This window comes from Melozone crissalis, unplaced genomic scaffold (assembly GCF_028551555.1).
Source record: "Melozone crissalis strain CALT ecotype California unplaced genomic scaffold, PUWL_Pcris_2 ptg000045l_1, whole genome shotgun sequence".
NCBI classification, from domain to species: Eukaryota; Metazoa; Chordata; class Aves; order Passeriformes; family Passerellidae; genus Melozone; species Melozone crissalis.
In genome coordinates, this window is record NW_026535823.1 from 13,816,085 (window position 1) to 13,843,941 (window position 27,857).

Consider the following 27,857-nt stretch of genomic DNA (forward strand, 5'->3'; position numbering starts at 1 on the left):
GTACGAAGAGGAAACTTGAAACTTTATAGCATATGAGATTTTCCCACAACAAAGTATTGAGAAAAATAATAAATTGCCATTGGAACTACCTACTGATATTGTAAGGAAGAAGGCCGAAACAGCAAGTTAATCTGGTCTGTTCTACAAAGCATCTAGTGACTGAGAACTACACTGACCAGCAGAGAAACAATAATAGTATTGACTTTTGGGATACAGGGAAATATAGTATTGACTTTTGCATACAGGGAAACCTGTATGCAGCTAAGATGTGAGACAGACAATTGTAAGACAGGATGAAATATTCCATAGGCAGCTGGGGGTATTCTCATGATGACTGGGGAGATGGTTCAATGGTGCACATGGTGCTGTTGGGTTAAATGGCTGGTGATCTTAGAGGCCTTTTCCAACTTTAATGATTCTATGTGTAAATTCTGGTACAGAAAGGCCGGTACATATGGCATTTTGGTGCTCCATAGCTGTACTGTGGATGATTACCTGATGTGCCAGAATAACCTTGAGTATCTCTTCACTGAATGGCACCCAAAGCACAGCACTTAAGAGAGCTCAGACGTAACAGTGCTACGCACCTCGGTCCCCTTCGATGCAAATCGAATGACAATGATCTCAACAGTTTCAGGAAACCAAGGACAGAAAGAGCTAGGTATATTAATGGAGTTCAGGAAAATATAAGATATTTTATGAAAGAACAATAAATTTCTGAAGTATAATTTGACACAGAAACATGTATTTTATTGGAAACTATGTATTTAGCAATTGTTGTAAGGCATTAAAGATCTCAATGAAGGTAGGTTTTTTAAAAAAAAATTTATATATATTTCCACCAAAACGTGACCATGGTTTTCTCTCGTTTTCCAGAGAAGCCGGGGCAGACTCTGATCCGAACCGAGGGTTTCGGCTGGACCTGTTGCACAAATAAGGTCTGCCAGAGGTCTCAGCCTACGGGCCGGTCCGTGTTACCGACTGTTGCACAGGTCGCCGGGACAGGAGTGCGAGCGGGAGGTTCCCGGCCAGGAGCGGACACCTGGCTCCCCGGGCTGCACGATGTGCTGAGGCGGGGAATGGCAATGCTGGGTGGCGGGCTTTTCCTTCACCACCCCGCTACCTCCATTCTTACAGCCGCCTTAGAGCGAAGCCCCCGCGGTCCCCCCAGGGGTGTGTGCGAACAAGCTGCGCCTGGTTGGAGTGTGGGGGGAACGGGTCCGAACGTGCCGCCGCACCAAGGCCAGCCGCCGGTTTCAGGGGGTCCGAAGGGCCACCCCGCAAACGCTTCACCTCAGCGCCCCGGCTCCTCTCCCGCACATTCCTCTCCTCAATCTCGCCCTGCCTCGCTCCCTCCCCTGCCGGCGTCCCCCTCCCCCGCTTGTCCCCAGTGTCGCCCCCCTGCCCGTCCCCGCTCCGCGCCCCCGCCCTCGCTCCGCGGGGCGCCGCGGCCGCCGATGCGCATGCTCGGGGCGAAGGGGCCCGCGCAGAGCGGAGCGGGAGCGGGCGGGGGGCGGCGGTGACCCGGTGAGGGGACACCCCAGCCCCGGCCCGGCTCACTCCCGCCGCGCCTTCTGCGTCCCCCGAGCGCCTTCGGGAGGGCCGCTCTCCGCCGCCGCGGGGGCCGGCGGTGCCCGCGGAGCGGCCGGTGTGCCGCCGCCGAGGCGGAGGGCGGTGCTGTGGGCGGCCGGGGGAGCCCCGCGATTGGCCTCCGCCCGGCGGCTGGCGTGTCAGTCGGGCTCCAGGGGTGGCCCTGGGAGCCGCTCGCCCAGCCCTCTGACGGGATGAAGCCTTTAGGGGGATGCGGAGCTCTTTGCATTTTGATTAAAGCCCCTCATCTCCCCTCAGTCTGAAGGCAGGGCACCGGGGAGGACGGGTCGGAGGGGCCTGTGCAAGGCCGGGCAGAGCGGGAGAGGGGCGAGAGAGAAAACCTTCTCTCCGTTTAGCACGTATGGCTCTATAGGAGAAGTCATCTCTGGGAATATAGTGGAAAGGACGGAGCAGGTATAAACTGAAGGCGCCCGCGTTTAATTCACACTTGTGGGTGCCCAGCATGGAGATGCAGAGATGGTTCACAAGGTGGAAAACGAGAAGGTGGCCCTGGGACTCGGCTGTAACCGTGCTCATCACCTTCGCTTTCCTTCTTCGGGCTGCAGAGGTCAGAGGAGGTAAGAAAGCAAAGGGGAGCCGGGAGTCCAGCCGCCTCTCTCCCCTCCTCGGGGGAAGGACCCCGGGCACGGCTGAGGCCGCGTTCCAGAGGAAACCTGTCAGAGGGGCTCCCGCTGCTGGGAAGGCGACAGTGCCCTTGCAGCCGGCTCCGGGCGCGGAGACCCGCGGGGAGCCCCCGGCAGCGCGGGCTGGGACGTCTCTCCCAGGTGCCGCGGAGGGACGGCTCTCGGTTAGCCTTAAACTTTGGATGTGTTTTTAATGAGGTAAAGGAGATGTACCGACAGGGTGGGAAAATGAAAGAAATACTTGTTGCACAGAGAGACTTATCATCTTTCAGCACTGGACTCTTGTTTTGTGGAGTGTGCGTCCAACTTTGTTTTGTTGAGCTGCTGAAGTTCACCAGATTGTGACTGAAATTGACCGACAAGTCAATTTCTCCTCAGAAATTGACCGCCTTCTCCTCTGAGGGGCAAGGAAAGGGAAAGTTGGGGGTGGAGGCTCTCTGCTCTGTTCTTCGTTTTCCTCGCTTTTATTTTTTCTTTTGCAACGGGTTTTAGTGGTCAAAAAGTTTTCTAGGGCGCAAGCGGAGGAGAAAATACACTCGCAGGGCCCTCTGCCAGCCGCTGCGGAGGGCAGCTCCCGGGGCAGCGGCGCCCCGCAGGTGGTGCGAGCGGTGCCGAGCCCGGAGATGCCTGGGGGGCTCGGGGGGGCTCAGCCGGGGATCTCTGGGCTCCCCGCGGGCGGTGCCAGCGCTGGGGCACCGTCCCCAGCCCCCTCCCAGCTCTGCAGCCTGCCCGGGCTATCGATGGTCCCTTAGGTGTCCGTGGACCTGGTGGGCAGGGTGCGGCCCGCGGGGGATTGCAGGGGGAGCACGAGCCAGGAGCAGCCTCAGCAGAAAGGAATCGCCGCCCCCTCCCCCGCACCGCCCCTCGCCTTGTGCGCGCTCCTCCGTCCGCACCACTCTCCCCGGGCTCCCCGCTCCAGCCAGCCCAGCTGCGTTCTCTGGGCTGTGCTCGCCCCTCGCCGAGCTGCAGTGCGGAGTCTCCGGTGGCGGGAGAGTTCTCCTCTCCTACCGGGAGTGAAAACGCTGCCTCTTCCTCCTTTCCTTCCTCCCTCCCACCGGAGCCCGCAGGCGCATCTGGAGGCCAGTCTGGCTGGGACTGAAGTTTTTATTTTTCTGTGGGTCTGACATCAATGAAGGGGCTTAACTCTCCGAAATGAAAGGTTTAATTTTTCATGTATTTATTATTTTAACGAGGAATTTCTCGATCTGAATCCAGAATCAACAGGCGTCCTAGAGGGAGCAGGGAAAGGTGATCAGTTTCCATTCAAGCCTTTATACCTGGGCACAACTTTGACGGTGTCAGATCAATCAGGGCTCCTGCCCCCTGCTGGCCCCGTTTCTGACAGGGACTGGAGGGGTCAGATTTCATCCCTCTTGCAATTCCTCGGACTCGCTGGAGTTACACTAGGGTGAATTAACCTTGCAGTGCTTCAAGGATTCGGCTACTCGTTACCGTGTGGAAACTAAATTTCTTCAAGAAGAATACCGTCCTGAAAGGCATGATCGATTTCTTATGCCACTTTTCACAGTAGAACTGACTAAATGAAGTAGGGTTTGTGTAGACTATGTTTACATAATGGGTTGGATGGAAATGACCAGTTAAAAGAAAATCTAAACCCAAACAGCACAGGAAAAATCAACAGAATTTACACTGAAATCAGCAGAACTGACACTTACTGGATTGTATTCAGCAACATTAGGCAGACTAATTTGGTTGTGGTAACTTTATTCAAAACTAAAAGGCTATATTGATAGTCTTCTAGTCTTCTGCATAAAGGACATTTCAGAAATATAGAACTACAGGCTTCTCATTCTTTGTAGAAACGTTCAGAAAAGAACTTGGTTCTTGACCTTTTCTGAGATACAGTGTGCTATTTGCTTAGGAACTACAGGGAGCTGTGTGTTCAGGGCTTGATCTGTTATTGAAGTCACTCAGAGTTTTTCCATTGACTACAGAGGGACTAGAATTTGACCTAATTTCTCTAACAGTGTACAAGGGACTTATTTCTGAATCATCTGTTACACATTCTAATCTTATTTAAAGTACTTAAAAGTTAACATATGACATAATGATTCCTATTTTAAAATTGGAGAGGGAAAAGATCAAGGAATTAAATAAAATAGCATAAATGGCAGGTAAACAATATGACTGAATGGAAATGCTGGATAAAATATGAATGCTGGGCAAAATATGAGTTGCTCTGTCAAACTCTTTTAAATCTTCTGTTCTTCAATGTTCTTTTCATAAACCATCTCTGTGAAAAGAAAATTACATGGTGTATTCATATGAAGTGTTAATCATGTAGCAGTGACTTTTTAAACACAACAGAAGCCATTCCTTGTAGACAAACCTCAACAGATTCCTAAAATTCTTGACTTTTTTTTTTTGAAGTTTCTTAATTTAACAAAAAAAAAAAAAAAAACAAAACCATAGAGAAGTATGAGGTGTCTTTCTTACTTGTAAGAAATGGTGTGCAAAGAAGTGTTTGGGCTCTTGAGTTATTTCTTCTTTACACAGAAAAAGTTACAGAAGTGAGAATCAACTGCATGGGGAAAGCAGTGACTCATACTTGGTCAGCTCAGTGCCCACCAGCTCTTAAGTAGCTCTTTTCAGAAAATGTTTTCGCTTTATGACTTGGCTAAAGTAAACAAAATTCAGTATTTTTAAAGACATCCTTTGATTTCCTTTCCCCTTCCTCACCTTTAATACTAAAGCTGTTGGTAATGTGTTTGGAATGAATAAACTCATTTAGTCAAAGTGGCATGGCTTCAACACTATAAATTTTTGTTAGGGCTTGACATCAATGCACTATTGTGATGCTGATTTAAATTTCATGGGCAAGAAATGAAAAATCAGCCTTTTTATTATTTATAAGCTTTTCCAAGCAAATGGAAATTTAGCTCTTAATCTGTGTGGAAAAAAAAAAGATTTAAGAAGCCTTACTGAAAATGAGGCTGTGAACCTATATATAGAAAACTATGGACCTTCTGTGTAAGCGATGAGCAGATTTGTTTCTAAGATAAATAGATACTTGCTGTCATCTGAGGAAATATAAAGGTTCCTTGTGCTTCCCACACACAGGCTTGGAAAGTAGTGGGAGTTCTAGGTGCAGAAGGAATGCAAAACTGGGCCAATTGGTGATGGCAAAAGGAGAGTTTTCTCAGTGGATGCACACTTAACACTGCTACTTATTTGTATTTGCTTAGTAAGGAAGATATGGATCTGTTTGTTGAATGAAAACTCTTGAATGTATCCAGCTAGTCCAAACCTGTACAAAATAGTGCTTTAAACTAGAAAAGTATTAATTTCTTCTCAGAACTATTTGTGATGTAAAGTACTTTTGATTTTAACTGATCAAACAACTTTTAAGAATAAAAAAGATTGGCTTGTGTGATAATTTGTGTGCGTTTCTCAGATTGCCATTCCCCAAGTTAGCAAAAATGAATAAATCAAAGGGTGATTTCACTAGGTGCAGCTAGTGGTCCTAGCTGAAGTTTTTCTGAGTCCCAAGGATCAGCAGGTGAAATGGTCCAATCTTCCCAGAACAGTTGCAAGAGACACCTGCATGTCTCTTTTGCTATGTAGTTTTGATTCTTTAATTGTTTCTAAGGTAAAATAATTATTTCAACTTCAGCTGCAGACATCAGGCACAGAAAAAAATGACTGGTATGTGTTGTTAATTCTCTAGAATGTGTGTCTTTGCATTGAATTTAGGAGACCTCACATGGATCCAAGAAAGGATTCAGGCTGCAGGTAACTATGTTTCTTTCCTACCTCTGCAGGAAAGAAGTTTTTCAACTTCAGTTTAGTGTATATCTTAACAACTTCAACTGTATCTAGGTGCACATATACTCTGTGGGTTTGGCTTGAAAGAATCTCTTCTCTAGTACCTATAATTGAAATGACAATAGGAAAAAAAGTCTTTGATATAAAAACTTTCCTGGTGCTATCTTTTGTTCTGATTACTAAAATAAACCCATTAAAAACACCCCACCCCCAAAGCTCTCAATTGTTAGTAAAATTGGTGTCTGCTGCAGATATAAAATGTAGGGGAAAAGCTGACATACTTATTTTTACAACTATCATGCCCAAAGTTTCTTGATCTCCCCCAAAGAGAACCCTTAATTGTGACAGAGTTGCAGCTTACTAAAGGAGCCATGACATAACTGCTGAGGTTATACCTAAAACACACTGGAGCAATTATGTCTTTCCCGGATTTGTTTTGTACAGTGGTGAACAGTAGGGTTTCCATCTGCCAGCAAGATTAAGAAGTTGCTTTTCTTTTCTCTGTAGAGCGTTCTGCTTCTTTTCAGAACAAATCTTCCTAGCATTGGTTAATTTATCATTGTTCTGAGTATTTGTTGATAGTAGGGGAGAATAAATTAAGCGGAGCTTGGAAGAAATCTTTAATGTTCTAAGAATGTGAAGTCTCATGCAGTGATAGAGATTTGCCCTCTGGATGGACACAATAGAGAATAGTGGCTTAAAAGGAATTAGGTTAACACACAAGCCTGTTGCAAGGGCTTATAACTATTCTACTCAGTATTAAATACCAAGTTTACGGACTGTAAATGTAAGGATTAATTGTTGACCCGGTTATTACAATAGTAGTAGAATCTGGGAGAACTTAAATTCTTTTTAGCACATTAGCACACATAAGGGACTGTAAAAACCTTTGTGAATTTCAGGTCTGGGACTTCACTGCAAGTCCAAGTGTTAATGTACACAGTGTGTGGAATAGAAGGTATTTGGCAGAGCTCATATTATAGAACCAGAGTGTTTGCTGCAAACCAAATTGAAAGATGTATTATAAAAGATGAATAAAAATACAGCTTAGATCATGATTCTGCTATAAATAATGACACTGGCAGCTAAGCTTTCTCTGACAGAAATTAACTTAATAGTAAATAAAATTATGATCACACTTTTAAAGTAGACTAAGTGCTACCTACTCTGTCCCTTACCTGTTACCTTACCTTACTCAAATTATCACAGTAATCTGATAGATCATCAAACATTCACAGCTTATAGAGAGTTCAAGACTTCACAACCTTGGTGTCTGCTTAGGAGGAATTCCTGATAATATTGGTAGGATAGAGAACTGAATCTGATTTCCTTCCATTGCTCTCACAAGAAGGATGATACCTTTGACATCAGGGAAAATATGGTGAAAGACTTTAGTTGTACGAGTTGTTTCTCTATCAAATTAAATAGAATTATGTTAAATGGCATAATTTCTAAGTCTTGTCCTTGGCTGTATTGTATGCTTAAAGCTGAAAAATATTCAAATATTCCATATTTGAAAACTCCCATTAATTGGAAGATAATTTTTGAACACTTATTTGAATTATTTCTCAATAAATACCTTGATGGCAGAACTTTTAAATGGACTCAGTTTCTTTCATGTTTAATTGCTGAGGGAACGCCTTGTCTCTTCCTGTAGCGTGGACCATTTTTAGACTGTCTCTCTTTTTTTATATGGCAATAGAAACAGGATACTCAAGAATGTAATACTTGTTTTGCTGATGTTCACAGCTGAAACTACTGTGTCTGCAGTCTGTGCAAAAAGGAATTTTTGAATATTCAGCAGAGGCCTCAATACAGTTGGACACTTGGAATGCAGTCCTAAAAGATTTGTGCAAAATAAGAAAAATTCCATAGAGGCATGGGACAGATGTTAAAGTATTATAAAATAATGGGTCAATACAGGTCTGCACAGATTGGACAAGCCAAATCTTCTGGGGGTAGCAAGTGAAACCTTTTATGAAATCACCATCTGGTTATTAGTGCTTGATGGCAGTCAATGCTGCTAAACAAGTCATAAAAGCACAATCTATCCAGTCTCAAGAAAGTTCTGAACAACACAGAAGTCATATTTTGTAGTGACTTACATTATGATAAAAAGCCTCAAAATCCAGGTTCCACTTCAGAATTATGCAATGTAATGAAAACTTAAATTTTTTTTTCTGAATATGTCCAGTAAATAAATCAGCCTACAAGCTAATTTTGCTAAAGATCTGAATGTGAAGTTGTACCTAAACAAGTTTTCCACTGGTTTCAGTATGGGATGTAAGTGGTGGGGGGTTGTGGTTTTTTGGGTTCTGGTTTGTACTGTACGCGTGATGTAGGTTGGTCTTTAAAGTGAGATGTAGTTCATAGTTGGTGAGTATCAAAATTGCCTCCTGTACATGCCTAGACTGTCTGCATAGCCTTTGAAATAATAAAATGTATTTAATAGACTTTTCAGCATAGGAAGTCAATGAAAAAATTCCAAATAACTGGTGTGGAAATGGAAGTAGCCATTTCTGAGCAGTTTCACAGAAGCCTTTGTGGGTGAAATAGTCAGTCCTAGGCTATTTAAAGCATTCCTGTATGCATCTGGATAATCTCTAGTTCTTGTAAGCACTAAATATGAAAGCACTGCAATAACACCTATTTCTAAAAATGTCATCGGTCAAGATTCCAATTACATAATTCATCTAGGAAATTAATCTAGGAAAATTCTTAACAGGTAAAACAACCTTGAAGTATGCACCTAGAAGTACATATATTCAACATATATTCACTTAATCTCATAGATTTACATTCAGATTCCTAGGAAAAAAACCCCACTTGATTTTCAGGAGCACTATGTAATTAGGCAACTCAGTTGGTTCCTTTTTGTACCTTGAAGATACTCTGTTAGTCACTTTTGCAGCCCATAAAACAGAGAGTTGGTTTTATCCAGCTGTATAAAGTCCATCTGTGAAAAGTGTTGGAACCTTCCCAAAGGACACTGCAGAACCAATGCTTTGATGCTGGTTCCCAGAGCAGTTCTGTTAACAGGGCTGGGCTCTCAGCAGAGGTGGGAGGCTGGCACTTCTCAGACTGCCAAGCCCAAATGCCTGTGAGAAGGGCAGCTCTGCCCAGAGCTGGCCTGTAGGAAATGGTGAGGACAGAAGAGTGCCTGATCCTTTTCTGGTGCTTAGACACCTATGGCTGAACTGCAGGGAATGCTTGCTTGGGATACAGAGACTAGACCCTGCAGTGGGATGGCAATAGCTCAGTGAAGCTGTTGGGCTTAACGTGCTTTTCAATTCCTGCTTTTGGATGTTCTGTATGAATACCTAACAGATGAAAAACACATTAAAATAATAAGTGTAGATAATCATATGTATTTCTTTTTTAAAGGATATCCAGCATAATAACTGCCCGCAATACGTAAAAGTGTCTAAGAGTAAAAATAAGAACAGAAATATTCTTACCACATTAGAAATGGTATAGTTTTCTGGTAATTGATGGGTCTTGTTTTGTATCCTAAAAGTCAGATTGTAATGCTGCTGTTAAAAAAGAGGTGAAGACCTCTGACATTCATTAGCTCTTGGACCATTTAATGAGTGTCAATTAGAAACTTCCATCATAGAAGTGTTTATCTTTACTCACCTATAGAATACATGGAATGTCCTTAGAATGAGGTCTTAGAGTTATAAAGATTCAGAGTTTTAGGAAAAGTAAGTAAACTAAAGAACAATAGGTTATTATATCTTTAATAGGTAGCATGGTTTCAAAAACCTCTGCTGCAGTCAGTGCCTTCTACTTAGGTCCTTAAATATATACCTAGAAAGCCAACTAGAGTTGGCCTCTTTTGAAAATCTTGCCCACAAATATAAGGAGTCCCTTCATTAGTACTCACCAAATACACACATTTTAGCCTACCAGTCCATCACAGCTAGTAGATTTTAAATGATCTGTTACAGTGACATAAAACTGGACTAAATTTTGAGAAAACACTCCATTTAGAGCTGAAGATTAACATTTCAAGGCTCTTTAAGTTTTAGTTTTTGCAGTGGTTCCATTGGAAAAGATTACTGGCAGAATGAAGCCTATTTCCATGGAAAAATATGAAGTAAAATAATAGTAACTTAGAAACATTAGTCTTCCTAAATTTCTCATATAATTCTTTGTAATGGGGAAATTTAAGCTCTTTTCTAATCCAGGGTTGTATCTCCCTTATTAGGAGTTATTGATTGTAACTCTTAAAGGCTCTTTTTGGAGTGAGCACTGGTAAATTTTAACTTTCACGCCAATGAAAAAAAAATCATTACTGAAGAATTATGGGAACTGAAGAAGTTATCTGTTTATTATATCAGAAAAACATACAGTAGTGTTCAAAAGTACTTTTTACTGTATCAAAAAGAAGGACAGACAAAGTTACTGTAAGTATTTACAGTATAACAAACACAGAGTTGCATCCTCAGTTTGCTAAGGTATATCTGTATAGTAAAGAATACTGCCTCTTTTTTTTCCCCTTTGGGTTTTGCTATTGTTTGCATTCAATGTGCCCCAGTAGGCAATCTGAAAGCATCTAGTAAATTATGTAAGTAAGCACAGCTTTTAAGTAGGGAAGGCTCATTGTGCCTGTGCTTTCTCATAAAATTAAGAGACTAACAACCAGGAGTTAACAGACCAAAATCTAAATATAATAGGATTTCAACTTCTTTGCTTTATTAGGTAATTGGAGAGAAATAAACATATTTTAGTCTAAATGAGTCATCCCCTGAAGAATTTCTGATGGGAATGAATTTTGTAGCCAGACATTGCCACCACGGTCACTTTCCTGCCAGTCCTGGAGGGTTCCACTTTGAGGCATGATGGTGAAATCCTTCCTTGTGAGAATGCAGATGATGGTTTCCTATCTGCCATATGATTTTACCCTATCTTCAATAGCTGAACTGTCTGGTCCTTAGGCACCAGCACCTCCATCTGCAGTTCAAAAGTGCTTTGCTGTGTAGTTTATAGCAAGAGAAAATATGTCTACCTTGGTACACCCTATCTGCAGAGGTTCAGGGCTCCATTCCCACTGCAGCTTGTAAGTGGTTTGCAGCATGTTCCATGTTAAATAGAGGAAAATTTAGGGTGTTGGACCTTAGATAGGCCCATTCTGACTTCCATGGTCATCTTTTAAGGAATAATAAGACTCGTTCTCTATTCAGTGAATAATAGAGTTTCAATCTGTATGTGTTCAAAGTCTACTGAGGACCACTGCATAAAACTGGGATAGGATCACTCTAAATGTTTGACCTCTTCAGATGTGAGTAAGACATGAAATACCACCTGAGATCCACACTAGTGTGGAATTGCAGTCACTCATGGAATTGGTACGCAAACTGCTTCTTAATACAGCTGTACCTAGGTTAGAAACCTGGCTCTATTTTCAGTGTGGGTTAATAGCCTAACATTTACAAACCTCACACTGACAGTAATGTCACTCACTAAATTGATCTGAGTAAAACTTTGCAAAAAGCATGTTGTAGATCAAAACATTTTCAAAATTGAAAAATCACTAAAATAATTATCTTTAACCTTTAAAAGTTATTGTAGCTAGAACAATAATATGAATATATTTTACTGTTTTATTCAAAATGATTGCAACTGGTATAATTCCAAAGATGATATTGCTGCTATTAGATGCACTGTTGATCCATCTTTTTTTGCGTTCTGTGTAGTTTATCTTTGCAGGGCCAGACAGACTTTGTCACAATACAGAAAATCAATGGTGGTGGCTGAAGGAAAAATAAAGGATTTTATTGCCTTTTACTAAGGTCCTAGGTTCACAATGATCTCAGTTACAGACAGGATACATATTTTATAAACTAAAAAGATATGATTAAGTACCACTCATTTAATTACTGTCAACATTTCAATAAATCCAAATGTAATGAACCAGACATGAACATTCCAATGCAAATTTTCTTGCATATGTTACTTGTCCCTTTCTTGTAACGTCTATTCTTTTACCTGAGGTTAATGATGTGTGATCATCTACAAGTGTTCCCATAGGGAGATGTGGAATTGCTAAGCATTTTTACTGAAAACTGGGGTCATCCTAAGAGGAGGAGACTTGATGTCCCACAGTGAATAAGTCATGAGCACATGCTGTATGTCCAAAAGACTTCTATTTCTGCCCTTCTTTACAATTTTTCAGCCCCTCCTTTCTCTGCTGTCATAACTTGTATTGTTATGGTGCTTGCTCCATCCTCCATGGACAGTTTCTACCAAGAGAAAGGCAGAGCCACGGTGTGTTATAGATTCCAGCTCAAATGTCAGGAAGTCTAAGTGAAGGAAGCAAGTCCTCTGAACTTACCACTTTCTCAAAACCCTCTAATTTTATGGATCCCAACAATTCCCCTTCTCTGTTGACACAAGAAGAAACCTTCATACTCTTGTCGTTTACTGCTTGCGTTTCATAGCCCTACTGTAGAACAATGATGATGTTTATATTTGTGACGTTAGGGCATGTCAGAAATGAATCTGCTGTTTTCACCAGATGGTGCTTAACTCCAGATGATACCACACTGAGCAATGGTAGTAATCGTTAGATGTAATGCAATATAAAGGCAGCAGAATTTGATCCATATGTGTTGTATCAGTATTATTAGTAATGATACATCACAGATTCTGTTTCAGTTTAGATATTGTGGAGTGAATGAAAGCTATGATGTTTTCAACTGTGATTATATGATAATAATGTAGTCTAGATTTCTACAGACTTTCCAAATCTCTAATGGCATTCTATTTTTACAATATAGGGTTATGAATTAATAGAATAGAAAGAATTTTCATGGCCTATAAAACAAATATATCATTGTCTGTCGATGAAATGTAGGCTTGGAAATGCTAACCAAAACTGGAACTAAATTTTGACATGCATTTTCTTCCTCTTCAAGTAAACAGAAAACACATGAAGCTCGCCTCATATATTTGATGTTCAATACTCTCTCCAGTTTACAACTACTAAGCTTCAGTCAATCCTTTTAATTTCCAGCAGAGATATTTCTTTTCATAAGTAAAAAGAGATTTTTTTTCATAAGTTTCCTAATGTAAGAAAGCTAAAGGGAAAGGAAGAGTAAATATGGCTTCAGAGTTACATTTAATATGAAATGCTTTGGATCAAATGTTCTGATCCATACCACTGTAAATATGGAAAGCTCACTGAGTGAATGGATCTACGTCAGTTATGCCACAGTAATGAAGACAGGATTTGACTCTACAGTTTTAAAGTTGCAAGTCATTTTGTATCTTGAGATGTGACAGCACTAATTTTTTTTGGTGTGTTTTACCTTATTTGAAAATACAGGAACTAATGATGGAGTTAAATGATTAATTGTTTGGTATCTCGAAAAATACTGGAACGCTCAGGTTCTGATTTTTAAAAAGGGATTTTTGAAGAATTCACCTTTGCCATTCCAGAAATCCTGGTATTTTTAAGCACTTCTGCTCTGGCCACAGCTGTGCCGTCTTTCAGTGGCAGTGAGAGCTGCACATGTGTCTCTGAACTCTCCTGAACCAAGGACAAAAGCCACTGAGCTTTGCAATATAGTCATTAGTGAGAAGAGCAATCCTCTGCAAAAGTAGCAGAGTAGAAATTTGCATTTTGATTGCAGACTGCAGGCTACCCTGATGAACACAGACTTCTTTTCACAGGGTGGTCTTGTGGCATCATCTGTCTTGTTTACACCTCTTGCAAGAGGTGGCCTTCAAGCAGCAGTGCAACATGGCTGTAAGCATCTATGTAAGGGACCTGCTTTCTGGGCCTGGATCTTGGTTTTTGTCAAATTTGCCCTGGCAAACAGAGTTGGGTTTTCAAAGCTGATGTGCAAGTTTCATAAGGAGAATTAACTCCATCCCAAGAACTGGTGAACAGAGCTGTTTGCATGATTCTTATTTATTTCCTTGCCATCTGAATTTGTCACACCAAATTGGAAGGATACAGAAACATAAGATTATAGGTCATTAATCTGCATTTTTCTTTACTTTTTGGAAAACTATTGGGGAAAACTAAAATCATATAGGCAAGCTGTTTTATGTACCATAAGTAAGGTCTCATGAAAGATTCTGACTTGTCAGTATATGGGTTATATTAATGTTGCCCCATATAAATACAAGCTGAGATCTTAGTTTGTGGACCACATAACATTTCTAGTAACTATTTAAACTGACTAGTCCCACTATTTTATGTTTTTTGAATCACAGTTTGTGGAAATAAATAAATAGTCAACTGTGGACTATTAGCAGAATGTTTGTTCTTATTATTTGGAATTTGTGGTTTGAAGATTTTCCTGTTATTATTCTGTTTCTTGTCTGGAAGTTTAGCAGCAGAACTAGCAGGGAGTAATGAATAATCTTTTTTATGGGTGAATAGTCTCCCAGGCAGCCAGGCAAAGAAAAACCATTATTCCGAAAAATAATGAAGAATCTGGTACAAATTACAGAAAAGAGCAAAGGATAAAGGAATGTAGCAGTGGTTGACTTACACAGTGAATTGAAATTTGTACTAATATTTCTGGTGACTGGTTCTACATTACTGGGTCAAATTAATATATGTACGTCAAAGATAGCCCTTGGTTACTAGAAAAAAAATGTGTGGCTCTTCCTTCAGAATGTTCCTTCAGTATGTGTAGCAATTCCTTCAGACCTGTTTGGAACACATATAAAAATACATTATATCCATTAAAATTATTTTTTCAGTACTCAACAGAGAAGTTAGACTAATACCACAATTGAAACTTTTCTTTTGAGACTCTTTAAACATAATTTCTTGAATTTTCTTTGTATGTGGATTTTAGGTAAATTCAGTTTTGTATGACAACATTCATTCCCAATGTGTTAGCTTGCAACAAACATTGGATATTTGGTTTATGTTTACTAACACAATGATGATCCAATGAGGAAAGGAAATGAAAAATTGCAAGATGTGAAGAAAAAATTTTTAAGTTCACAAGCATTTTCTTGTGAGTATATTTTAAGAAAGAAGAAGTTATGTGCATTCTAGGCTGACTGAGAAAACAAAGATTGGTTTTACTACAGACTTGAGGTTTTTGTATTTGGCACTGTCAGGAGATGAATAGGATGAACTAGTTAACTTTGTTCACATCTGTGGAAATACTTGTTTAAATAGTTGAATATTCACAGGCAGTGAATTTTGAACCTTAAGTTGATTTTTTGTTGACATGTAAAATGAATAACAGACAATAAATCAGCTGTAGTTAATGCCACTATGTAGTTCAGAGATGTGAAGTCAGATTTCCCAAGCTAATTTCTCAGCTTTAACATTGAAAGTAATTTAGAACTTTGTCTTCCCAAATTAAGTGGTTATGAGTTTGCCAAGATAAAAACTGTGGAATAGTCCAAGTAACAAAAAAGTCTACTGAAATTTTGTTTCCACTCAAAAAAAAGCCACATTAAAAAAGCCATGGTTTGTAGAGAGTATGAGAATGAGCACCTTAATTTTTCCTAGGATAAAAGACATGCAGTATACTAACTGTTTTCTTTTACTGCCTCTCTTGAAGTGCTTGTCTATTCAGTACTTTGTCCTTTTGCCATGGAGAACTTATATATAATATATTAAGGCTTTTTATTGGCTTTACATATGTATGCAGGCTTTTTTCTTTGTTTTAGCTTGCATCAATATCAGTGTAATAACAGCTCTGGATTTCAATTTTAGATTGTTAGACACTGAGCACAGATGCAATCTTATTGTACTTGGTCTCTAAACTATAAATTTACATTTTAACTTGGAAATAATGAAAGACTACAATTCTGCCCATTTAGTCCTTGCAGTCACAGCAGGTACATTTTTCTTTCTCTAACTTGCATGTGAAATTAGTTTAGCTGCTTCCTTATTCCTTTGTATCTGAGAAAGCAGTTATGTGCAATCAGAATATATTTTAATCTTAACAACAGATGATTTTGTGGTAGCAGATTATTAGCAGCTGAATGCTTCTGAAGCTTTTGTGCAAACTTTGAAGATCAGTTCCAATTCTCAGAAGTCACTCATTAAAAGCATGTATTGGAAGTTTCAACCAGCAAGATCCTCAGCATTTGGAATTGGTGATTTTCAGTGTGTAGTCAAGCAGTTTGAAAATCTGATAATAAAAAGCACATTGGATGGGATGAACTCTTACATATTTAAAATTAATAGTCCTATTAAAATAATATTATGGTGTAGGAGTAATGTGCAATAAGTCAAAGTAGGATGCAGCTACTGCTCTGATTAGACATATGCTTTTGCAAAGAAATTAAAAGCTTTTTTGGAAGCTGGGTGCCATAGAGATTCAAGACAAATAATTCCTCTTGTTGTTTTTCTTTTTTTTTAAACTTTGTCAGCTGAACCCGTTGATGTGCTAAAAGCATTAGAATTTCACAATTCTCCAGAAGGAGTAACAAGAACAGCAGGATTTTGCACAAACAGAAGGAATTCAAAAGGATCAGATGTTGCTTACAGGGTTTCAAAAACTGCACAGCTGAGTGCCCCAACAAAGCAGCTGTACCCAGGTAAGATTGGCAGAAAGCTGTTACTTTTGTACATTACCTTGCTGCATATGTTTTTATGTTCTCTAAAGCATAGCATGTAGTCCAACACCAGGAGCACAAAACATTTCTCTTACCCCCAGAGTTGGCCCTGCATATGAATGGCAGGGTGGACTCCATCCACCAAATAATTCAGGTTTTATTGGCTTCAGTTATAAAGCTCTTCATCAAATTCTGTCACTGCTGGAATTGACTTGTAAGTCATATTACCTGTTCTTTCATGATGCTATCTGATGGAAACCTTATTTGGTGGCTTCGGCAAGTCTCTGCCTGTTTCAGTAATGCTTCCTGGAGTAATGCTGCAGTGGGAGAAATGAGTTGTGGTTGGCCATTGAAAAATCATTCCCAGAAGCAGCATCTGGTAAGAATTACCTTAGAATATCTGGATATTTGGGGGACTAAACAAGGCTAGTTGTGGATAGCTGTGATTCCATCTTCTCTCAAATGTCTTTGAAATGAAATAGTCAAATTTTGGGAAAGATTCTTTGGGTGTTACAGAGAGATTTTTATTCCATGATTTCACTATCACTTGTCACTTGCCTCAAACTGTTGAGGAAAATGACAGTAAGAATATTAAACCCAAAATCTTTGAAGATTTAAATTTTTTGTTTTGACACATCATGTAGAGTTAGAACGAGTCATACAGAATACATAGAGACTAGAAGTGGCAAAGAAAAATAATTTCTTTTTTTTGTCCTTTGGAGTAGCAATCATATAGATGTCACTCAGATCCAGAAAAGGGTCAAGCATGCTTTATTTTATAGTAATAATGTGTTCCCAGAGCAATATGAGAAACAGCTATACCCAGTTCAAGAGTGACTTACAAGTTCCCTTAACTCATCACTTATTGATGATGGAAGAAGATCAAAGCAAAATTCACTACAGATATAATATTTATATTATTTTTCATACACTTCCTTGGGGTTTAATAAATCCTCTCAACTAAGCTGAATGGAAAAATTCCTGCTATCCTTTACAGGAGTAAAAAAACAAAACAATTTTTTTGGAGGTGTTTATGGTAATTTATTCCTTTTCAATCTTGTGACACAGGCATTCTCTCTCCCCACCACAAGAAATCTTCCTTGTTCAGATTATTCTTAAAGAAATCTGAGTGATTGTGTCTCTTTTTCTTAGTGCTGTGTAGCAGTGGAAAGACTAAAGTTATCCAAGATAAGATCAAGCTGTTAGTTATAATTTCACCTAAACAGTACACATTTTTAATCTGTCCTGTCCTTGCTTTCATCTAACTCCTGTAACTCATCAGGATCTACTATATCCATTATTTCTCCATCTTTTAAAAAATTAAATTTATTTTATTTACCAACTTCCCAACCTGATTTCGCTGACTAGTACCAGAGAGTATTCTTATCTATGGTACAGGTGTTTGTTATGTTGAGTGAAATTGTAGTCCACACTTTTAAATTAGAAGGTTGCTAAACAGAAGATGGATTAAAAAAAAACAGTGAATGTGAAACTACCATGGTTCTTTCATACTCTGTGTTATTACAGGATTTCACAATAGATTTAAAGCACCTCTCCTACAAAGACAGGCTGAGAGAGTTGAGCTTGTTCAGCCTGAAGGAGATAAGGCTCTGAGTGTACCCCTTAATGGGGAGTGGGGGTCTTTCAATAACCTTTAAATACTCTTAAGTCTTTCAGTACTTAAAGGGGCTTATAGAAAACAGGGGTAGGGACTATTTCCATGGGCAGGTAAAGAGAACAAGGGGAAACAGCTTTAAAGTATAAGAGGAGAGAGTAGTATTGGATGTTAAGAAGAAATTCTTTATTCAGAGAGTGGTCCAGCACTGGAACAGTTTGTCCACAGAAGTTGTGGATGCCCCAACCCTGGAAGTGTTCAAGGCCAGCTTGGGTGGGGCCCTGAGCAACCTGGTCTAGTGTGTGGCATTCCCCCATGGCAGGAGGTGGCACAAGATGAGTTTAAGGTCCCTTTCAACACAAACCATTTTATGATTGTATGATTTTCAAGTTATGTTTTTAAGAGCCATTAAGGTTTAGTTTTCAGGAGTTAAACTGAGATCAGAAAGAAAAAAAAAAAAGACACAGAAAATGTTCCTAATATAATTTTTTATGTACTCATTTTTGAGGATTAGAAAACCCTGGAGTTTGTATGCTGGATCCTATGTGCTTATAGAAAAAATGGAAAAATGGTTTAATCTTTTCTGAATTTATAGCTGTATATATCACTTTGTTTGCAGGTGGAAGTTTTCCAGAAGATTTTTCAATATTAATGACAGTAAAACCTAAAAAGGGTATTCAGTCTTTCCTTTTGTCTATCTACAATGAACAAGGAATTCAGCAAGTAGGTGTTGAAGTTGGTAGATCCCCTGTCTTCTTGTTTGAAGATCAAAATGGAAAACCTGCCCCAGAAGACTATCCTCTTTTCAGAACAGTCAACATTGCTGATGGCAAGTAAGTGGAAAATTTTAAAATTAAGAATGTATTGCAGAACACTGTATATGTGATTATCTTTTTACAAAAGTCTCCTTGAATATTTAAATATGTCAGTAAAATCATTTCTAGCTAGTTGGACTGGTGTAGTACAAAATTAGAGAAGCTTTGCAGCAGAATACAGTTCCAGCTCCAAATGGTGCATACAGCTTTGAATGAAACAAACAACCTTATCTGCCATTTTTATAAATTAAGGGTGAGGAAATAGTCATAGAAGTTGATTCAACCCAAACTAAACCTACGAATATTCTTCCTGTGCAATACACAAAGAAGCTGTTTTCAAAAAGTCTCAAAGAACAGTCTCACAAAAAAGAAATGTCTGGTCCACTTAAAGGTGGTAGCCAGTATGAAGACAAGTTGACAAGACAGCACAGAATTTCTTCTATCCAGAGCCAAACCAGCAGATAAATAAAATAGTTTGAGATTTCTATGTATAAGGAAATCAGAAAAGAGTAAGGATTTATGCTGTACCCTCAGTAAAGGAATGAATCTCAAATACCTGTTGCATTAGTAATGCAGTTGTTAGTTTTTTGTAGCTTTGTAGACAAGCAATCATTCTCTGGGAATGTAATTCCAGTACTTGTAAAAGGACATTCATTCTTTCAAAGGCTTTTTATTTGCTGTGCAGCAGTCCAAGAGAAGCAACCACAGTCTTCAGAGATACACAAAGTAAATTTACTAAAGCAAAAGAAAACAACTGAGTGAGGAAGGGCAAAAATTGAACTGTAATGAAGTATGTTTATAAAGCAATAAAGAAGAAAAAAAAAGAAAAAAATTAATTGTCTGCTTGGCCTAGTATTACCAGACAATGAAATTATATGATGAAACCTAGACTTGATTAATTTCCCTAGCAGAAGGAGTGATTAAAAAAAACCAGCATTTTTTTAATGGACTTTTGATAAATAACAAAGCTTTGACATAGATTTTAATTCAAAATGCTGATAAACTAGCTGAAATGAAAAAATATAAATGAACTTGGTTTGGTACAATTTCCTACACTGAGACTATACAACTTCTAAATCAACTGGAGTCAATCCTAGGCACAGTGAGCTATGATTTTATGCTTTCAGCTTCTACACACTTTCAAAAGATAAGCCAACAATTTTCTTCTGACTCAGCTGTTTTATGAAGGATCTAGGACAACAATCTTCATCTCAAACTGAGATATTTAAAAAGTATGAACAGTGTAATGTGCCTGAGGATGTATGGCCAGTTTGCTTTTATAATGATAGTGTTTAACAGCATTCCAGAGAAAACATGGAATTATAGTTCTGGCTCAGTGATACTGTTTAGCAGTCAGATTCCATTAGCTTCAAGGTGTTCCTTTTGATACACAGACACTCTTTGTAACAATGATCTAAGCTTTCTCTCTGATTTAGGCAACTCTAATACCACAAGGGCCAACTAAAATAATTTGATTCCCGCCTTCCTCTTACCCGTCATTAGTATGACATATTTTACATTTTTTACCCTGGTCTATCAAAGATTCTTTAACCTTTTGCTCCATGGTGGATTGCAGAGTGGTGTACTTTTGTTCTTAAACATTTGTCATAGTAGGGAGGCTCACAAAATTATTGTAGTCTGTCACAATTACTCATAAAGTCTCATAAAGAAGTCTCATAAAGAACATAGTAGAGTTGGGCAAAATATACAGAATTTTATTCTCAAATGTCTCTAAAGTAAAGTCATTTGTCTGTACTCTGAATCAGTTCATTCACTTTTTGGTGAATATTATGTAGGCAAGGCTATTGTTGCAGGAATAGTTCCAAGTATTTATGAATATATTTCTTTGGAAAAGTATCTTTGTTGGAACTGTTTGTATGTATTTCTCTATAGCTATGGAATACCTTCAAATATGTAAAAGAACATGGTAAAATTCTGATGGTTGATCACAGAGAAAAAATAGGGAATTGTAAATAATAAATAATAACCTGGTGGGCTATTTATGTTTTCTGAGTATATAATAACCTGCTGGGTAAATTATATTTGCATAAGTAATTTGGAAAATCAAACACATTCATAAAAAAAGTCTGCTGTCAGTTTGTTCAATCTATTAAAATTTAAACTGTGTACTGACATCTAATTTGAGTTTGGTGGTGTTCTCTGGTTAAAACTGCAAAGAACCTCAGCTTGAGCTTCATCTTGCAGAGAGTGTTCACAACGAGATGTGGATTCCTTCTGTGCTGAGGGACAGAATCTATACAGCAGCTAGTCAAAGCACTTTGTACATTTGTGTATGTGTAGGAGAAAGAAATAAAAGGAGACATTTTAAATTTTATCTGTGAACTAGTTGGTGCACCATCTCCTATAAACTGATTTGATAAGAACACGATGACCTAGTTTTAAAAACATAAATTACAGTCAACTTATGTTGGATTTTTTCAATAGGTGGCATCGAGTTGCTATCAGTGTGGAGAAAAAGAGTGTTACAATGATTGTTGACTGTAACAAAAAAACTACAAAACCACTTGACAGAAGTGACAAAGCAGTTGTGGACACCAATGGCATCACTGTCTTTGGAACCAGGATTCTGGATGAAGAAGTTTTTGAGGTACGAATCAATAATGAACCAAAAATGGAATTGAGGTTTTTATTGTTGAGCAAGTTGCTTAATGCAAACCAGAATAATCTTTTAAGTCAAATGCTGGTATAATGTACAAACTTTGATTTATAGAACCTGTTAGAATAGGCTGAAATAAAAGAGAAGTAAAACAGGGAGGAGTACAGTTGGAAGATTTGGTGCATTTTTCTGTCTCTTTTGTTGTATCTGGAAGGGACTTGCTTTTTTTGTCTTTCTGCCTAATATTGAGATACCTGAGGTATTTGCGAGAATTAATCAGGGAAAGCTGTGTAGTATGATACTGAATCATTTTCTTTCTGTATCTCATAAGCATTTGCAGATATATGTGTGTGCTAACAGTATTTGAGAGCAGAGGAGAAGGACCTGGAAAGTTTTCTGTGTAATATGAATCTGTTAAAGTGTTTATCCCACCTATTACTCTTTCCAGTAAATGGAACATACTTTGGCAATAAGGACATATATGTTTCCATCATTTACTGGCCAAGAAGTACATATAGGAAGGGTAAAATGCCTTTAAGGAAGTAAGTAAATGCCAATCATGAGGCCTTTCTGGGTAGAATCCTTATGTCAATAATTATTTTTACAGACTAATTATGAAACTTCTTAAATCTGTACTACTGAATTCCCATTGTAACATTGTTAGACAATGGTTAAAATAAAAAAAATTTAAATTAAAAATGAAAAAAAAGAAATTACAGGTTGGTAGTTATTTCATCTACAGAACATCTGTGCTCTATAAATGTAACAGTTTTAATCCTAGCTTTAAGCAGACCATATGCTTGAGAAGCTGCATAGGTATCAAGAGGGGAAATAGGAATTTTGAGTGTAGCATTGTAGCATTGTTATCTTTTTTTTCCATGGACATGATGAATTGTGGGCCTTTTGAATACAGAAATTTCTGGGGTGATTTAGTGAATCAAGCAGTATGATATGTTTGGTATTTGCAGCCTAATTTACCTGTAGTCCCCAATCCAGTTTGCACATCTGAGGAACATTATTTTCTGTTTGAAGATGAATTCCACAGTTGCCTCTGTCTGGGATGTGACAAGGATTTTTTGGTCTCCTCATGGGATAATTACTTTAAATTTTCATTTGTATTTCTTTCTTAGGTGAGAAACCAGCTTCCCCAATATTTGTGTTTGACAATAAACTGTCAAAAACGTGTGCAATGTGAATATGCATAAGTAAAAAAGGATTTGAGAAAAATAAAACTAGGTAGACTAATTTTTTAGTGTTTTCTATGTGATTTTAGATTATAAGAGAAGCTAAAGCATCAAGGTCTGGCTAGTTCTTGCAAAGTTTGTAACCATTTTAAAAGTTTTCAAGCAGGGAAATGTACAATAGATAAACACTGATGATTGGTTTGTTTAATTCAGTGCAATCACTAAATAAAAATATCTGCCTGAAGTTTCAGAGGTGCTGAACTAATCATACGTACCTGTTTGGAAATAATTTTTTATGATATGTGTGTAAAGGGAGATATTTATTTTATCATTTAACTCAAAAAATGTGGTTGAATGCAATTATTTTTTGGTGCAACTGTTGAAAGAGTCAGTAAAGTTGGATGAAGACATAACTAAGCAAATTGAAATTAGCACTTAAATCAGAATTATGAGATTAATTGATGAAAATCAAAAATAACCCTGGATTTTTTTGAAGTCAAACCCATGTGAAGTCAAAGTGGACACGAGGATATAACTTTACAGAATTTGCTGGAATGAATTAAAATTGCTTTTCTCCAAGGATGTAGTCACTTGTGGAAGGAGGAAAAGGAAAGTAGTGCTAGCTGGTTCTCTGCCAGATTTTTTTCTGACATCTGGTACACTGACATGGCAAGTCAGTGTTTCAATTCCAGCTGAGACCCACAAAGCCTCCACTAAGAAGGAGGCTTTGGTCTCACAAAAGAAATTGTGCAGCTGTCTGTAAGGTCAGTTCAGTGGCTGAATCTTAAGATTCAGTACTGAGAACAGCAACATTTCTACCTTTTCTTAGCCTCACTGTACATTTCTGAATTTCTTCAGTGATTAGGTTTTCTTACTCAACTGAGTGCACCTCTCTTCTGTTTTCTTATTCAGAGAAATTACTTATAGTCTTACAAGGCTCTTCTTGAAATTGGTGGGGGTTTAGATTAAGTCTCAACTCTTACTTAAATTAGAAGCTTGCAATCCTCGCTTTTGGGATAGGTTTCTGCTTTCTTTGTTACTGTACAACCACCATGGAATAATTTTTACCTATGGTCAATTATTGAATCTGTATGTAAAAATGTGCATTTTGAAATCAGAATGTACCCCAAAGTTTAAAAAAATACTGGGCCATATACAATTTTAATGAATCATAGAATCATAGAATACCCTGAGTTGGAAGGCACCCACAAGGATCATTGAGTCCAGCTCCTGGCCCTGCACAGGACACCCCAGGAATCACACCCTGTCCCTGAGGGCATTGCCAAATGCTTCTCGAGCTCTGTCAGGCTGGTGCTGTGACCACTGCCCTGAGGAGCCTGTGCCAGTGCCCATCCACCCCCTAGATGAAGAACCTTTTCCTGATATCCAACCTAAACCTCCTCGGGCACAGCTCTAGCCGATTCCCTCAGCTCCTGTCACTGTCACCACAGAGCAGAGATCAGTGCCTGCCCCTTCTCTTCCTCTCTCAAGGAAGTTGAGAATGCAATGAGGTGTCACCTCTGTGTCCTTTTCTCTAGGGTGAGCAAGCCAAGTGACCTCTGTCCTAAGTCTGGCCAAACAAAACATAATCCAGTTCATGTTGAGTTTGTCTACTGTTTTTTTGCTCTCTAAACAGCATTCTTTTTGTTCTATTAACAACAATTTATCCATCCCTTAGCTACTGGTGCTACAATTTCTAAAGTTTAGTGCTGTTTCCTGAAATCTATCCCTCTTTGAAAGTGACATGATTGTGTGTTAAATGTTCTGTTTTTCTTATTCACGGCAGCTCAGAGTGACTTTTGGTGATTTCACGGGTCTCCTTGTTAGGATTTCTGTGTTATGAACCCTGCTGTATCTTGAGACCACAATAGTAAATGAAGACACACATAACACAATGTGTCTTATTTTGTGGGCAGGAAATTCCAGAAGTTATCTAGTCATGACATTAGACTTAACTGTTTAAGACATAAAATTGTTTACTACAGACTTCTCATATGACACGTACAGCCTTTGTTAGCTTAAATGTAGGAAGCCCTAAAAACAATTACCTTTGCTCAGTGTCAGAAGGATTAATATTGTATCCATGCATCACAGGGGTCATCTTCTCTTGGGTAATAGTGATATTTTTCTCATAACAAACCAATGCTTTGGTAGGAACAGGAACAGTGGAGCACTCCTCAGTCTCCTCAAACTAAATGGAAATTTAAAATATGGAAATAATAACCTGTAGATACATATAATGAACTCTTACTCTTCAGTGACCTACTAATTGAGTATGATACTGTTTCTTTCTGGTCTTGTACCAATGTGTGCAGCAGAACACAACTGCACCAAGCCCCATTGCATCTCTAAGGTAACTCACTCCCATTGAAAGCAGCTGTACACAAATGAGTCTAAAACGGATATCATTACATTATTCTGACCTTCTCATGACTTGATTGTATCTTTTGAAAAAAGGAATACTCTTTCAGTCATATTGCTTTAACATATTTGCATGGATCATTCTTTTAGAAGCTTCAGAACAAATGTTGTTCCTGTGAGGAATATTTCACATTTACTTTAAAACAATGTTACATCTCAGTGGCTCAAACATTCTTCTTTTTTGTTATAATTGTGTTATTTTAAGTTTCTAACACAAGATTTAACTAAATTCTTGACCATTTCCTTTTCCTTTTATTTTTGTTCTTAATCTTAACCTCTGTTTTCTAGGCAGTTGTTCTCTGTTCTAATTCTAGCAGTAACACAAGAATATGTTATAGCCCACTGGCAAATTTTAAGTGCTTACATTTAATGGGTGTGACATGACCTCATGACATAACTTTCCTATGATGATCAATAATTTCTGAATAAGTAAGCATACTGGGTGTCCAGAGATCAGGTAGATCACTGAAAGAAGGAAAGGGCCAGTTGGTGTCCTAAGAACATAATAAATTGCTGCCAAATTCGCTTGTTTTGTATATCCAAAACACAAAATATTCTTTGATAAGCTTACCACTGGTGCTAAAGCTAAGAGGCATTCTTTTTAGTGGTGCTGTCAGAAAGATTCTGGTTTAGCTGTAAAAGCAAGAAAAAAATTATCTGAAGTGTTTTCTAAATCTAGTGGGCAGTTGTGTGTTTTATGTGAGAAAATTCCAATTTGGAGTTGCCTGCTGCTCATTCCTGAATATAAGTGCTAATCTGAGATTTTATGACATTGTGCTTTCTTAATGTGGAAATCAATATGATGTTAAAAACAAGATAGTGAATTCAGCAAGCACTAAGCATCAGGTGCATACAAATGATGAGAAGCAAATTATGAGCCGTGAATGCATCTTAAAAAAATAAAATTATGCTGTCTAGAAACTGTATTATTATTAACTGCCAAATTATGAGACCTTCATTTACACTGCTAAGCCCTTGCTCACTGGAGTGAATCTTTGGATGTCAGTGGAACTAATTTGCAAATGCTTGTTTTTGAAAGACTGTCACAACATTCCTCAAACTTTTATATGTGTCTTTTGAAATTAATGTCTTCTGTGTTTTCAAACACATATTGCAAGAACAGCTGGTTTGTAAGTGCTTGCTGCAAAGAAGAGAATTCCCAAAATGCAAATGAAAAAAAAATAAAAGAAAAATAAAAAAGGAAGGAAAAATGAGTAAGATGCTGGTCCATGGCACCTAGTAAAGGAATTTTGAGTTGTATCCATTGAAATATGTTTGTAGCTTACATGTTTTATAAACAATAGGGATCTTTTTATTCTTTGCCAGCTTTAAGGATTTGTCACTCCTCATTTACTACTGTTGGTGTGAACAATCCAAGTTTTTTATAAGTATTTTATAATAACTTAATGACTGAGTCTTTATGCAGATATTTGTCTATAGACACCTTTTTTCCTTCAAACTCCACACATCAGACCAATACCATAATTTTTTAGGCACTTTGCTGTAAATGAGTATTACAAGACAAAACCTGATGTATAAGAGTCTTATTTAAAGCCCATGAAAGCTTTAACAGTACAGAGTTTATGGATTAAATCCTTGCAGTAATACTTGTTAATAAAGGGTTTAGATTTTGATACTAGGCATTAATCTGTTCTCATGAAAAAAGCAGTAAAACACTTGTGTGCAGGATGGGATTCCTGTTTAAAGGAGTAGGAATAGCTGAGTGAGCAACTGGAGCAGCTGGAGATCGGCTGAGAGTGCCCTGGCAGCAGTGTGGGTTAGCCTGCAGCTGAGGGCCTGTCCCTCACATATCTGTGAGCATGGGCAGCCCCAGAGTGCAAGTGCAGATTTTTCAGGGAAAAATGCTTAGAATCAGTGGTTTAGATATCAACACCAAAGTGGACAGCTTGAGCACTGAGAAGTAAAAAGCAAACCAACATCAACACCAACAAAAAGTAAAGCAAAGCAGACAATTTTTTCATATCAGAGGCACCTAATAAAAAATCAGAGTTTCTTAAAAAAGCTTTCTATTTGGCTTGTTTGGGTTTACTTTGTTCTTTTCTATCTCAAAGAATGGTGATCTGATGTTTATTAATTTTTTATAGCATTTCCAAACTTATGTTCAATGAACAAAGGTCAATCCAGTTTCCCTTTCTTATTTTTGGAAGCAGGAGGGGGACAGAAGAAGAGGGCAAAGTTCTGGTAATTCATTGGAATTCAAGTTAATTTTCAAGGAATCTTCCCAAAAAACAAAGGAATGGTCATTTAACAAAACTGTCTGTAATTACATTTAAAATTAACAACCTGAGATCAAGATTGCTGCATGCTGCATCAGCTTCAAAAGATTTAACAGATAGGATTTATATCACCTCATTTATTATTGTGTCTAATACATTTCAGTTTTAAACAAGAGATGTAAATAAGATTTTTAAAATACATGAAAATGTAAGAGATTTGTAGGTCTTTTATCTAGAAAATAGTATGTCCTTGGGCACACGTGCACTCCTGTGTCTATGTACACTTGCTGTTGCATGGGCATTGTAGTAAAATCTAATCTCTCAGCCAAGAATTGCAGTTGAATTTGTGAACACCTATGTTTGGAAGGTCAAAAATTATAATTGGCATATCAACCTATTTCCT

At 38.4% G+C, this 27,857-nt stretch overlaps 1 protein-coding gene across 2 annotated transcripts in view; it reads left to right on the forward strand.

Annotated features, from left to right (window-relative positions):
• The first annotated feature begins 1,890 nt into the window (after nucleotides 1-1,890).
• Nucleotides 1,891-27,857, forward strand: part of COL11A1 (collagen type XI alpha 1 chain) — a 124,599-nt gene continuing 98,632 nt past the window's right edge. For both annotated transcript variants that reach the window (XM_054286325.1, XM_054286326.1), the window contains exons 1-4: nucleotides 1,891-2,168; nucleotides 16,380-16,547; nucleotides 18,800-19,013; nucleotides 21,441-21,603. In XM_054286325.1, coding sequence (XP_054142300.1) covers nucleotides 2,054-2,168; nucleotides 16,380-16,547; nucleotides 18,800-19,013; nucleotides 21,441-21,603 — 660 coding nt within the window. In that variant the 5' untranslated portion in view covers nucleotides 1,891-2,053. The remainder of the gene's footprint in view (nucleotides 2,169-16,379; nucleotides 16,548-18,799; nucleotides 19,014-21,440; nucleotides 21,604-27,857) is intronic.